At 48.1% G+C, this 14381-nt stretch overlaps 6 protein-coding genes across 6 annotated transcripts; 3 read left to right on the forward strand and 3 right to left on the reverse strand.

Annotated features, from left to right (window-relative positions):
• Positions 1-97: 97 nt before the first annotated feature.
• On the reverse strand, positions 98-1906 carry PFICI_11272 (uncharacterized protein; the record flags this gene model as incomplete). Its single annotated transcript, XM_007839853.1, has 1 exon — positions 98-1906. The coding sequence occupies one exon, from the start codon at positions 1904-1906 to the stop codon at positions 98-100; it is 1809 nt and encodes a 602-aa protein (XP_007838044.1).
• A 696-nt stretch (positions 1907-2602) lies between these two features.
• PFICI_11273 (uncharacterized protein) lies at positions 2603-4150 on the reverse strand (the record flags this gene model as incomplete). The annotated part of the gene is made up of 1 exon (XM_007839854.1): positions 2603-4150. The coding sequence occupies one exon, from the start codon at positions 4148-4150 to the stop codon at positions 2603-2605; it is 1548 nt and encodes a 515-aa protein (XP_007838045.1).
• An 889-nt stretch (positions 4151-5039) lies between these two features.
• Positions 5040-5944, forward strand: PFICI_11274 (uncharacterized protein; the record flags this gene model as incomplete). Its single annotated transcript, XM_007839855.1, has 2 exons — positions 5040-5190; positions 5271-5944. 2 exons carry the CDS (start codon positions 5040-5042, stop codon positions 5942-5944), a joined length of 825 nt encoding a protein of 274 aa, XP_007838046.1.
• Positions 5945-6219: 275 nt separating this feature from the next.
• Positions 6220-7263, reverse strand: PFICI_11275 (uncharacterized protein; the record flags this gene model as incomplete). Its single annotated transcript, XM_007839856.1, has 1 exon — positions 6220-7263. One exon carries the CDS (start codon positions 7261-7263, stop codon positions 6220-6222), a length of 1044 nt encoding a protein of 347 aa, XP_007838047.1.
• Positions 7264-9619: 2356 nt separating this feature from the next.
• PFICI_11276 (uncharacterized protein) lies at positions 9620-9937 on the forward strand (the record flags this gene model as incomplete). The annotated part of the gene is made up of 1 exon (XM_007839857.1): positions 9620-9937. The coding sequence occupies one exon, from the start codon at positions 9620-9622 to the stop codon at positions 9935-9937; it is 318 nt and encodes a 105-aa protein (XP_007838048.1).
• Positions 9938-12270: 2333 nt separating this feature from the next.
• On the forward strand, positions 12271-14020 carry PFICI_11277 (uncharacterized protein; the record flags this gene model as incomplete). The annotated part of the gene is made up of 4 exons (XM_007839858.1): positions 12271-12387; positions 12441-13252; positions 13302-13369; positions 13416-14020. The coding sequence occupies 4 exons, from the start codon at positions 12271-12273 to the stop codon at positions 14018-14020; spliced, it is 1602 nt and encodes a 533-aa protein (XP_007838049.1).
• Positions 14021-14381: the final 361 nt, after the last annotated feature.

The following is a 14381-nucleotide window of genomic DNA, read 5'->3' on the forward strand; positions in this document are numbered from 1 at the left end:
CATTTTTATGAAGGTTTACCAAAATTAATTGAAAGACTCATATTGACATTAGAACCGAGTAATCCCCATAATTTTACTTTGTAGCATTTAGACTGCTTTAGATCAGTGTGATATCATCTGGATCAACTTTAGTTTCCAAAGCCTCGCCATCCATTATTCCATGGACGTATCCCGGACCAATGTATTTGAAACAGTTTTGCTTCCCGCGTCGTCGAGCTGATCGAAGAATGAAGGGTAGCTTACCCCCGAACAATACGTAAACCCTGTCGTCAACTCGGCAACCAGCCGGCCCAACACCAATCAAGCCGTTCTTGGTGAGGCAGAAAGCTTCATTGTCGTACAAATCCCTTATATCTACATTCCCCATGTCGTGGAACTCGGATGGACGCAACCTTCTAAATGCACCTGACCCATCTTGATTACTCTCTACACTGTAATCACGCCTGAGCGTTCGCCAAAACGCATCTTCATAGGTGCCCCCCATTGGGTAATCATCTTGTAAGCTGAACGCGGACGTGACCAGTCCTTTCAATTGCTCGACTACACCTGCTGCATCGCCAAGGTTCTTAAACTCCATTAGCACCGAGATTTCGTCCACAAATACTCCTTTCAATCTAAAATGGTTCAAAATCCTGTTGCCAAGCTCCAACTGGGACCCGGAAGTCGCATCAAATAGATTATAGATGCATAACCACTGCATAGCCAAATCTAGCATGGTTTCATCAATTTTTGCTTCGAGATCAGGCACCCAAGAAGGTAGGGTTCGCCGCCTCTTCTTTTCATCCCCCCTGAGTAATGGAAACAAATTTCCATATTCCTTGATCAGATGGAAGGTCATTCTTTTGTAAACCTCTTGCTTGCTGAGTGAATAATCGGCTCCCTTTGAAAAATATTGCATTTGCGATGGGAAAAGACCAAGAAGTCCAAAGACCTTATCCCTTGGGTCGCTGGCTAAGCGATTTTGGAAGAAGATGAACGCGCTCCTCAGCTTAAACATCGAAATTTCATTCATTCTGAACTCCGTGATTGTGCCAACCCTTTGGTGGAAAACCACAAGCATACCGAATGTTGATTCTCCAAATAAACGTGAGCAGCATTGGTTATTATGGCTGGAGACGTTTGATGCAGCTGAAGCGAGCAGGTTCCAGTCCATTGAAAGCCAGCCACAAATTATTGTTGTTTTGCGGGGAAGTATCGCCTCCTGGACTGTCCACATGCGTTGCCACCATGCAAGGTTCATCAATGTATTCAAAGCCTGAGTCTCTTCCACGAGATTCTCGTGGGGTATGTGATCATTGGAAGCAAGACGCCTTATCAGCGAGAATGCTTTGGCAGCAGCCGCTTGAGAGATGATGGTGGATCCAAGAGCTGGCGGAGCAGAATCTGTATCAGAGACGCTGGATAGGTTCTGCGTATGCGATAAGTGCTCATTACTGCTGATGCTATACACTGGGCCAGTAGAATCAGTACCATGGTGATCTTCTTCAAAGTCGCCAAGCCACAGCAACCCTTCTTCAGCATTCGAGTAAATATCTCTCATCAGATTGACTTGATGTGATTTTTCAGTATTATCCATCTGATTGATACAAACTGCATCGACCCAAAGATGGCGATCTTGTGCTGGGGTTCGTAAACGCCGGAGAGCTGCGGCGAGATTTGAAGTAACTTGACAAAGAGTACCATCAATGAATATTGGCCGGCGGTTTGTCGCATCGCCCCAAGCGTATGACAATGCCTCATACGGAGGATGCATGCTCATATACACTATGTATAGACTGCACTGTATAGGATCGCTCCATTCGCCAGGCAGCAGACGGAGGATTCGAATCTGCTGCTGGGAGAGATCGAGCTTTTGATGGGTGAAAATAGAGGGATCAACAGCGGGAAGAGAATCTATTGTGGTCATGATCACCATCCATTCGTGTCAAAAGGATTTTGGATAGTATGGGGAAGATACTTGAGAGAGATAGTCGTGACTGTCGAGATCTTAAAGCCCTCAAATGGTAGGGGACGACGGAGGAATCTGCGATATTCTGTACGTTGTACAGTGGGCGACGTGCAAGGCAGCAACAAGGCGCAGCCCCGCACAGCCCCCAAAGAATTATTTGGCGATAACCCCGCCACGGGAAGTGACGATAAGTGTTCTTGTTTATTAGTTTCTCCGTGTCCCTAAAAGAATGAGTTTGAGAATCCTTATTGTCCTATGTACTGGTAATACATTACCCTTCTGGACGACCAACCTGCCCTTCTTTTGGCTGTTGACAACTCAGTATTTAGAATATTAACTGCTTCGCAAGCCTGGATAAGATGGTGCCGGTCATGTCAAGAGACCACGTTAATTAATCTTATTTGTACATTCTCTAACATTGTCTGAGTACTCCACAAGCAGTACCAGCACAACCGGCAACAAACCCTAACGCAGTATTCATCTCTACACATTCAACTTTGCCCCATGTCTTGCACCATCATCCAGGTATTGAAGTGCAGGAAGTCTATTAGGTTAAACTTAATGCAAAAGAACATATCACTGAACAAGGTTTGCAAAATAAATTCAACTAAAAGGAAAAAAGGGTAGAGATTCGCTCCAGCAGATTGGTGTTTACTAAATGGTCTCGTTCTTAAAAAGCGCCAATGGCACCTCAGCCCAGACGGCATCCAAGAGACCATCTCTTCCATCAGACCAAGCAACATACGCATATTTTCCATTGAGAGCTATCAAGGACGCGCGGTCGCCGGGTTGTCCATTCTGTCCCACAGGCACGGAATCGCGAGTGACCTTGACTGGCGTGGCAAAGGTGCGACCGAAATCAAAGGACACGGTGGAGTAGACATCCAACAGCCCCGAGCTGTTTGTTCGCCACATCACGCCTAGCACTCCAGTCAACCCAAAGTCAATGGCAGGGCGCTGCGCATTTGGGGTCTCAATGACCGTCGGGCCCGTGAAGTTGCCGCCTGCATCTTCCGTAACGTATATCTCCAGTGTGTATTCTCGCGGAACCATGAGCGCGAATCGTCCTGTCTTGGTTGGGTCAGCCGACACCCAGGGCGTTGGGTCACTGGGCAGACCAACGCCCGACACTGGCAACATGGGCCCCGTTCCGTTCAGGACAAAGTCCCCGTCACTATCAGTCAACGGGAGTGTCGTCCAGGTGACACCGTCGTTGCGGCTGATGTACATCTCCGGGTGGCCCTCTAAGCCCTCGGCTGCAGAGACAAGGATACCATCGTGAACGGCAATGGATCTGCCAGGGAATCCGCACACTGGGGGGAGGTCGGGGATCTCATAGTCGAGGCAAACATCTACGGGGCCGGGGACTTGGTTGAATGGCGCCCATGTGTCGCCCCCATCGGAGCTCACCGAGATGGCAGCAGGATATTCCCACGAAGATGCGCCATTCGCATAGACCTTGCCTGTGACCTGGTCAATCCGGAGTTTGGGGGCACCTTGCATGTGCAAGGGAGTCACAGAAGGGGTGCTCCAGGTCTTGCCGCCATCCACCGACTTGGAGAGCTGCGGATGGGCCGCCTCATTACTCTCCAAATCCGGAAAGACCTGGTTATTCAAAATGTAGAATGTGCCATTAGCGTCAGAGAAGACCTGCGGCTCACCGCACTCTGGAGCATCGCCCAGAGGATAATCAGCGGTAACGTTGACCCATGTCTGTCCGCGATCGAGGGTATACGCGAGGAAACAGCCGCCAACGGGGCTCAATGACGGCAAGGGGTAGAACCGTGTAGAGACGAAGACAAGATTGTTCGGGTTGAGAGCGTTGATGGCAACCACAGGCTGACCCTCGCGAGTGCCGTTGCTTCGGGTCATGTCGATTTCGCGAATCGACGGTGGGGCACGTACGCTGTAGCGGTTCGCGAAACTTTTGCTGTGGAGCATTTTTGCATTGATGTCATGCTGCTTCATGATATCGAGCTGGTCGCTCTGGTCTCTGGATGCGACACCCAGAAACGATCTGTCGCGGTCAAAGCCTCTGATGAAGCCATCGGGTATCGAGGTGTAAAATAACAAGCTAAGGAAGAGTGCTGCTCCAACAAGGAGTTTGAGGGGGTGCGCGAAAAAAGTCTTTCTGGACGGCTTTGCAAAAGTGATCTGGTTATTCGGGTACGCCCAAATCTCCTCAAGGTCTAAGTAACCCATTATCATTTATCGGGAGGTGTCAATGGACGGCAGGATGATGATAGGCTTGCACTTTAGATCGCTCGGAATGAAAGAATTACAACAGGATTGGAAGGGTTTTAAATATACTGAGACTGTAAGCTCAACTCTGGCGACTTGTATCATAAAGAAGCAAATGTGAAAAATGACGGCCAGACTTAGATCAAAAAAGTTATATTTCAAGTAGCTGCGTCGGCACTTGTAAAGGCCTGTACCACTGAAGGTTACAGTAACGTAACCCGATCTTCTGTACACTCGCAAACCCAAACTGCACTACGCAGGGGCAGTGACCAGACTGTCTGCTGAAAGCGATATTATAACATATGTCAAACGAAATGGTGCCTTCCTATTGTGGTTTACACTGGTCTGAAATAGTATATTGTATGGAATCTATCTACCATTCAACAATACATAATCGAACTTGTATTATGTAATTGAAAGGTGTTGAAGCCGTCGTGGCCTCGAATAAATGCTACCAACTGTATAAAATGCAAAAGCGGGTGCGAAGTGCGAAAAGCGAAGTGCGAGGTGCGATGTGGGGGTGCGAACTGCGAAGTGCAAAACGATAGAAATCAAGTGGGACTGATGGTAGGTAACCATTTTCCTTTTGTGTTAATGAGTCCAGGCGATTCGAAAGTCTTTCCATCCCAGACTGCTGGAAAAGGATTCGTATTCCATTAAATTTGCAATTAACACAGCCTCAAACAGTCGAAGCAATGAGTGTATACAAATTGGCGGGTATGGACGCAATTCAGAAAGTTTGGACCAGATCCCTTCTTTATCACCATTATACGGATTCGCCCACAGTACATACGTCTATACGAGCAACCTCGCAGAAAATCTGAACCAAGGAGTTACAACCACGAAAAAAATGGCCGAAGTCAATCCGTACGGTTACAATCCCAATGCAGCAGCTGCAATGATATTTGTAGTCCTGTTCGCGATCGCGACCCTCTGGCACGCAATCATTGTATTTCGCCTTCGAGTGTGGTATTTTACCGTACTGGTTCTGGGTGGCTGCCGTAAGCTTTTCTTTCTTTCTTTTGGCCCTCTGTTGGACATCAAGAGTCAGTACCAGTACTAATACCTTCCCGAATCGTAGTGGAAATTGCCGGTTACATATGCCGATTTCTCGCCCATGATAATGCGTCGAACCTGATCCTATTCGTCATCCAGACCCTGACCATCTTGGTCGCCCCAGCTCTGTTTGCCGCCTCAATTTACATGGTCCTTGGGCGTCTCATTATCTTGCTGCGCGCCGAGGCACACTCGCCGATCCGACCAGCTTGGCTCACCAAGATCTTTGTGGGCGGAGACGTCCTGTCCTTTCTCATCCAAGTCATCGGATCATCCAACCTGTCCAAGAACTTTTCCCTGGCCAAGACAATAATCCTACTCGGTCTGGCGATCCAGATCATGTTCTTCGGCGTCTTCGTCATTGTGGCCGTTGTCGTGGACCGCCGACTATCACGAACTCCTACCCACACAGCCCAGCGCCTGGACGCAGAAAACACGAAGCTGGGATGGCGAGGGGTTCTCCGCGTCATTTACATTGCGAGCGCCATGATCTTTGTGCGGTCCATCTTCCGTCTCATCGAGTTCTGCGGCGATAGCAATTCGCCCATGATGAAAACGGAAGCATACCTTTACGTCTGTGACTCCACCTTGATGTTTGGTGTGCTGGCGATTTTGATATATTACCACCCCGGTAACTATATCCCTAGTCGCAAGGCTTTTGATCAGATCTTGCAGTCGCGCGACGAAGAGCTCCTGTAGGATCCGCTAATGGGCATACTGAGCCTTTTCCAATAGCTCACGATATGGACATATATAATCGGAGGGCCACGAGATGCTCAATAAAGTTTTCTTTTGTTAATGCTGTGTCTGAGGAATAGGGAATCCGCGTGTTAACTTGGGGTTTCTTATTATCTCGGACCCCCGAAGAACGAGGATTTGGCGCAGAGAGACGGCTGGCACAGAAACGATGCAGAACAAAAATATAAGTGTTATTATTGCTGACTAGAATTTAATACATCATAAGAATAACATTCTTAGCTCTTCTCGGATTCTCCTATGCCATTTGATAAGCTGCTTCCGAGCAACTGTATCACTTCTTCCTTATTGTCGATCTGCAAGGCTAATCTCGGTGTAGACATATATAGTTGCCATTCTGGGCTGATCAACTGGTCTATCTCTTCAATATCATGGTTTACCAAGTCCTGATATAGCCACGATTCTGGGAGAAGCTTGAATAGGACTAGGTAGTATGCTAAAATAATCAGAGCTTTAGGGTTTCTGTGTTGGACCATTTTATGAAACTCGGTGGGCACCAGATCGAACGACCACGCCTTCACCTGCTTCTCCAGGTCTATTGTCTGGTATGGCAACTGAACAATTGTTGTTAATCTGCCAAGCTCGGTTGCAGCAGTGCGGAGAGCGGATTCTGATGCTGGATTCTCGTCATTGTTCTCTCTGGCTAGGGCCCGGTGGATATCCGATGGCATCATTGTAGCGACAGAGAGATGGTCTGCAGAGCCATGTGGTGCGGTACGGCTACTGTACATGCCCCGACCATCATACTGGTGATTTGACGACCAGGACAGGCCCCGGAAATTACGCTGCCCTAGAGCCAACGCCATCCAATTGGCCACCCACAAGCCCGGCTGCTGCGTTACACGATCCGTGGCGAAAGAGATGTGCGCGAGCAGCACCGATGCACCTCTGACGGCATCAGTACTGTCGTCTGAAATGTTTGCAACGGCGTGGCGGAGAGATTTAAGTGCCTGGTCACGATAATAATAGACTGGCATGTTGTCCAGAGATGCAGGGTCGGTGCAGCACAGGTGAACCATGGCGACGAGTAGTATGGCGTCCATGAGGAACACATGTCGGCACGCAAGAGCTGGAATTTCCACTTGCAGAGCCTGCAAGACTTTCTCGGGGAAAGTGCCGGCAAACCCTGGAGCGGTGAAGATGCAGTAGTGATGCATCAGGCGTAAGTCCAGTAGACTCTTGCTGCTGTACTGAGAAACACTTGAGGCCGGCGGCGAAGAGACGGGTGTAGTGGAATACACTGCTGCAGCGTCGTCTCTCATGAGTTGTTGCTGGGGTTGGGCACCGGAGATCCCCGGTCTTTGCACCGTTGATGCATAAATGCATTCAATACTGCGACGTGAGCAGCTGCTACATTGCGGGCGCACTTCGTCACACTTGAGTTCGAGTCAGGTAATCCATTAATCGTTGTGTTCCACACGAAAATTGAGCTGCTCACTTTCACACGACGGAGCTTGCAATTGGCACATCCTTTCCGGGACTTGACATGATAGCGGATGTTTTGCGGCATTGCCCTGCTCTTTCAGAAACATGGAGCAACCGAGGAGGAAGATTGCAATCGAAGCGGTGGTTGTTTGTTTAGATGGCTGACGCAAATTAAAGCACGCTTGTGAAAAAGCACCGCTATTAGGTCTAGGCATCCGTTTAATCAACACAGGTATTCACGGCCTTCGGTCCGAAACAGTGTTATGGGTAGGTAAGCTATGACCTCGATTATTTCAAGCTAACCACTGCACGGCCCACAAGCCGAGTACCTAGTATGCACCTAACTTGCCCACCACGACAGAACGAACCTAGACTAGTTCCGACTCTGATGTGAATATATCTCTACATATTAGTATATTGCAATCCTTTTCTGTAAGAAAGGCCCTAGAATGCTCGACTTCACAGCTGGGGTCAGTCAGTTCAATCGAACATCGCAACCTTCCTCCAACCCTTCATTCATGAACCGAGGGATACCATATCACCGACTATTGAATTCCAATAATCGCGGTATTAAGAGGCAAACCTTTATTTCGCAAAGGCGTGATTGGGCGGATCATGATAACAACCCGCCGACCCTACAGCGTCACCATGCGCTTCTGCCTAACCCGGGCCACAATCTTGTATTGTCAGAATCCCCAGGTATCAGGTGTTCAAAACTAGCAAAGCCATGGTCGTGCCACTTATCGCGGGAGAAGGTGGTAGGATAGTGCTGTGGCAGGTGATATAGCGCCACAAAGACGACGGCCAAGCATAAATAGGAGGAGCGAAGCCTGTCCATCTCGACAAAGTGACATCGAATATATACAAACTATCAAACAAAATTCATTTTCGGAACAAAAACAATCTCCAAGTATTAAATTATCAAGGTGCGTTATTCTGCTATCGTCACATTTGCCATGACTCTTGTCACTGTTGCTTTTGCTGCTCCCACCATTGGAGATACGCAAGACCCGCAAGACTATTTTTTTATCTTTGTAAACTCCACTAACAAAGATTGACAGAAGCAACCATTCAAGCCAAGAACAGTGCCGTTCTACTGAGTCGTGGGTCATCTGGTTGAACAGATGAGATCGTTCAAGGTGAGCTTCAGAGTGTCGCACCTGTAGCTTGATTCTGTTCCATGGGTGGCCTCATGATAGCTGCTATCCTGTTGCACTGAACTGGTCCGCAAATACCGCAGATTCCCTGCTTGGATACATCAGACAGCTCGTAAGAATCAAGTCAGACATCTTTCAGACACTTGTTTGATCGCATCTTCCCCTTCACATTCGCTTAGGTGAATATAGATACATGACATATCGATAGTGTCAATGCATAACACGTTGAACCGAATCTTTAGTTGTTATATATCGTCCATCCTCTTATCCTTTTATTGTCCCTCTTCTCGGCATATGAAAGGTTGGAGTCCAAGGCTACATACATATTTTCCTACCTAAGCTTCACTTGGTCATTCTATGTCAGCTCTGAAACCACGCACGTATACAAAGAGTGCACCCACTTTCCCAAGCAGACGATAGCCGTGACTGTAGATGGAAGGTCCGCCATGCTGTCTCACCACTGCATAATGCTTCGTACGTAAAAATACGTTCGTGTTGCACTTTGTGTCATGGACAAACGTAGAACAGTCTGAATGTTGCTACTTGGTGATTACAAAGCGCATAGCACCATGTTGTATCAAAGTGTAGCTTGATGGTACCAGACCTAGTCTGAGTAAGCCCTATCTGCAATTCCGAAACACAGAAGTAGCCTCATTATGCGGATCTGAAGAACATTTATAACTTTCAAGTGCACATATATGGTTTTCTTGATGATTCAATACATGTTTCTTATTTAGAACACTCCGCTTAATTGAAGTTCTGTGTGGCTGATGTTTCTCGCTGATTTACTCCTCCCAACGTTTTGTGTTCAGTCCGTCGGGTGGGAATGCGTGCAATAGGTAGCGCCTCTCAAAAGAATGAGCCGTTGATATCTGTCACCAATTTGTATCACTTGCCACAAGTGAAGTATATAAGCTATCCGATCCACCCAGCCATAGGCAGCTCTCAGACGCCAGACGACATTACTCAATAAGCCCAAACATTCCAAATATACAAGCAATCTAGTCACAAACATCATTGTTAAAATTCATTCAAAATGAAGTCCATTGCCCTCATTTCACTCGCAACAGCCGCCGCGGCCGCCGTCCAAATCAACTACTACACAGACGGAGGCTGCAGCCAGTTCAACGCGTCGCCACCCAATGTGCCGATTGACGGAAGCTGCTATCAGTGGCAATTGAGCGGAACCAATAGCGCCAATATCGCAAACTGCGACCATGGGCGTTGCCAGTGCACCTTTTACGCAGGAGACAATTGCCAAGGGGCTCAAGACGTGGCGACTAGCCCAGGTGATAACTGCGCATCCAACTTTGGCAACGGCTTCCGGAGTTTCCGTTGTGTCGTCTCCGACTAATCGCCGCCGAATTTCTTCGGATCTGGAGATGGTCAGTGAACACGATGAAGATTGAGGGGTGGAGGGTAGGGAGGATGGTCCTGGCCCTGGAGTAAAGAATGAGCCCGTAGTCTTCTTCAATCACCTTGAGTGGCTATTTTTTCTGCATCTCAATTCAGAGGATTACCCTTCTACTATAATTGATTATCGTGGATTAGCTCAATTCATTTATTCACTCTACTCGTTCCTCCGATCCATTATGCATAGTGTGTACATTCCATTCTACCATAGCGACAAAACTTTGCCAGTGTTACACCAGGTACAAGCAGCAAAAACGATTTTGCTGCCATAGACAAAATGATGATCCGAGGCGGGCTCGATCCGCCGACATTCAGTGTGTTAGACTGACGTGATAACCAACTACACCATCGGACCCATATAATGATTTGATGTTCGTCACCAACCAAGAAATGATTATACAGTACAGTCACCGCACAAAGTCACGCTGGAGCGGGAATGCGTCGCACTGCCACGTCTCAAGTTAGACAGGAGTCACAGGACTAAGCCGATGGCCTTTGTGAGCCTGTGTATATTAAAGATATGTATAAAATGGGGATATATGCGACGCGGCAGCCGAATAATTTGCCTCGAGATGCGGAGACGTAAATAAACGGCCAAACGAGCACGCTTTGCTATTGTACAAGAATTCATATATAACAAATTCCTCTCATATCGCTCCCAAGCACTACCAACCCGTTGGTGTGGACAGAAATCAGAAAGATGTCAAGCCATCATGACTTTCCGTATAGTCAAAGCAGCAAGTGAGCCCTACAACCCCAATATGATTTATCGAGACGATGATGTCAAGATTCTGCATTATATCCTGAACAAGGCCTGGGACAGCAGAGAATGTGATGCTGAGGACGTCATTGAGTCGGTATATGCGTTTTGGTGGGAGCTTTGCGCATGAGCGGAGAGATAGAGAAGGAGTTGTTTGAGCCTGTTGTCAAGTCGCTGGTGGCTTCTTCTAGTGACGACACTAAGTGTGATCGACTAAAGTCATCATTGAAACGGACGAGGAGTCATTGAGAAACTATATTTCCTTTTTATTCAAAGTAAAGACAGAGTACCTCAATTGCATGATCACATATTCAGAATGTAGGACAATATGTGTCTACATGTCGGCTCTCTTCGGCTAGCATGCAGCGGCCGTTGATTTCGTTATTGAGTATAGGTATTATTACAAATACACCTTGCGGTTATATTCGCAAAAGAAAGGGCTCCATGCTTGTCGCGTGGCTAGGCGGAATATATCATTGACGGCTTGCAACAAAACTCGGTTGTCACGCATCTTTTCACAGACTAGTCCTTGTGGCTGAGTTGGTGAACTTTAAAATTGTTTCAAAAGGCAGGATTGGGAAATGCTCCTTGAAAGGGCTGGTGGCAGCATAGCATTAGGCGTGGGGTTGTACATGTGGGGGCAACAGTGATCCGCGACGCCTAAGCCCAAAGATCACCCACCCCTGCTGCCCGCTGTTCAGCTCGCAAGGACTAATTTGCTCCCTAAAAAACATCATCACACTTTACACAGTAGCATATTGACCATTGGTGATTGCTGTTGTTCAGGAATTCGTAAAGACTTGGTCAGATATATCAGAGTTTCTGGGACCACGCCTTCTTTCTTTTTGGGTTTGTTCCTTGTCTTCTTTCAATTGATACCCTTGATACCCCCTTCCATCGCCCAACAACTTTGACTTGGAGTGTTCTCGCGACTTAGCGTGACCACAGCGCAGGGTCCCGGATACTGGAATTTTATGGCGAGCTTGAGCACCAGCCTAATGCGGCGTTTAAGGGAGCAACTCCAAAACAACCAATAATTCGTCCCGACAACGTCGCTTGCGATGCGCAATTGAACTGTCAGAAAAGAGCTTATCTCTTCTCAGCATGCGCACGGTCGGCCTCGATGTACCTAGCAACCTAGTCGCCCTCTGTCAACTACCGCATAGACCCTTGGCAAGTTGAGAGACCCTTTACAGTTTACCCGCAGGTGTCCGCACAGACCCTGGCTTGCGCTAATCATTAACTAGAATCGTTGCAATGAGGGTGCTGTCACTGTGTCAGTGCGCCTCCACACCTCTTCGTCTGATACAAGAGCCAAGAGTGTCCCCATGCAACGATGGCTTCGCAAATTGCAAGAGAGGGGAGCTTTGCAATGCTGTCCTGGTGGTGGCCATTCACCCAAGTCGCAGGTTCGCATAATTGTCATTCATTACCTATGTGACTCAACTCTTCTTCAGTCGATACATTTTGACATTGTCGTCAACACATTCTTTTGTTTTCAATCACCTTCCAAAATGCCGTCACATATCAATCGGCTTGTCCTTGTGGCATCATTATGGGTCGTGGCTTGCGTGAATTCAGCACAGGGGACATCAGTATCGGAAATCATATCTTCTATTCCCAAATGCGCTGTAAGTGGCTGACTTCCTCTTTCGAGTGCTCGGCATGCTAATTGTGGGAACAGCTTCCTTGTGTTATTCAAGACCTGACCGAAGCAAAATGCTCCATGACCGACGTAGCATCTTTGAGTGACTGCATCTGTTTGGACACGAAGCTGCTTTCTGGTCTCTCAGAGTGCATACAAACGTCCTGCGTTTACAGCGATCAACTCATTGCCAGCAGCGCGGCCGATTCACTATGTACGGCCTATCCAAAGGAGTCGAGGGTGCGCGACGTCCAGATTGCCGCAATAGTTACCATGGCTCTGGCCATCCCCATTGTGCTGGCACGCTGTGCAGCGAGATTGCAAATCACCAAGAAGCTGTGGCTCGATGACTGGACGGCGCTGCTTGGGCTGGTGCTGTTAACTGCGCTTGCGGCCATGGAATATATCAGCTCTCGTATGGGCTTTGGCAAGCACTACTGGAATATCAGCGCAAGCAATGGCCCGGTTCTGTTGCAGCTCTTCTACGCCGCACAGATCCTCTACATCACAGTTCAGCTATCGGCCAAGGTCTCTATCGCCTTGTTGTTTTTCCGCTTGTTTCCTGCCAGGTGGATGCGCTTGACGCTGAAAATATTCACTGCTTTCATGATTGGGCATGGTCTTATCTTCGTCATGGTGGTGATCTTCCAGTGCTGGCCTATATACTCGATTTGGGACAAGACGGTCTCAGGCAAGTGCGTGGATATTACCGCGGTAGGATACGTCGGTGCGGCCCTCAGCATAGTCGAGGATATCTTCCTGGTCCTGCTGCCCATCACAGAACTACGCAAGCTCCAGGTGTCGCAAAGGCAAAGAGTCCTCCTTTCTTTGATGTTTGCAATTGGCTCTTTGTAAGTATGAGGCTGATGGATTTTGTGACATGGAGCTAACTCGCAATAGTGCAGCAGTGACAAGCATGATTCGTCTAAAGTATATGGTCATGTTTGCCTACACCTTTGACGCGACCTGTAAGTTGATGCGAGCCAGTACTTTGTTCCAAGCTAACAGTCACAGGGGACAATGTTGATGTTATCATTTGGTCTTTGATTGAACTGTTCACGGCAGTATTCCTCGGCAGCTTGCCGCCGCTGAGGCCTTGGTTGATCAGACTCGTTCCCAAAGTTTATGTCACTTGGACCAAGACGCGCACCAATAAGTCGACAAGTGGCTTTCCTCAGAGCGGTCATAATGCAACTACGGACAAAGATGCGGAATCCAAGTCAACGGCCGCCATTTATGACGAGCCATCCGCGGCTCCCGTGTACGGCGACCGCAAGACAAGCTCGTCTTCTTATGCCATGTCAACAATATCCTCAATGAGGTCTGCTGACTGGAATATCACTCCCGAGTCACCTCCCTTGCTTCCGACGTCAAAGTTTCAGAACCCTACTGTTGCCATCCCGCAATCAGTTCGCACGCACTGGAGCGGACAGCCCGGCAACCCTACGAACCCCAACGTACTTACGCGGTCCACGAGCCATCATCTCAATCGCGTAGCGTCGCAAGACTTGGAATCAAACCATTCCCGTGATACGTGGTCGAATTTGGGAGGTGAGGGGTGGACACAGTCGGCGGCGGATCGATTGAGTTCCAAGTTTGCGGGGCCGCGCGGGCATTGAAAGCCTTCTGATTTCTACGTAATGTTTAAATTGTACGGATAATTGATACCATTTGAACTTGAACTATATCATGCCATTTTCTCCCTCCCATAAAATATAGCGCCATGAAAAACCCGATGAAAGGAGAGTGTATCTTCGTGGTTTGCTGCGATGGGGTTCGGAAAGCTGAACCCGCACATGATCCACACCCGCGCTACTCTGGTATGCCGATACGCAGTCCACCCACAGTTCAGTAACTTGGTAGGGAACCAAGTTACCTTTTGTGCAGAACACGGTAACCAGGCGCATAATTCTTGATTGAGCGTCAAAGGTCTTAAATAGCCACTTACCTAAGCAATGACCCAGGATATTTCAAAGAGAG

This window comes from Pestalotiopsis fici (genome assembly GCF_000516985.1).
Source record: "Pestalotiopsis fici W106-1 unplaced genomic scaffold PFICI_Scf_8, whole genome shotgun sequence".
Taxonomy (NCBI): Eukaryota; Fungi; Ascomycota; class Sordariomycetes; order Amphisphaeriales; family Sporocadaceae; genus Pestalotiopsis; species Pestalotiopsis fici.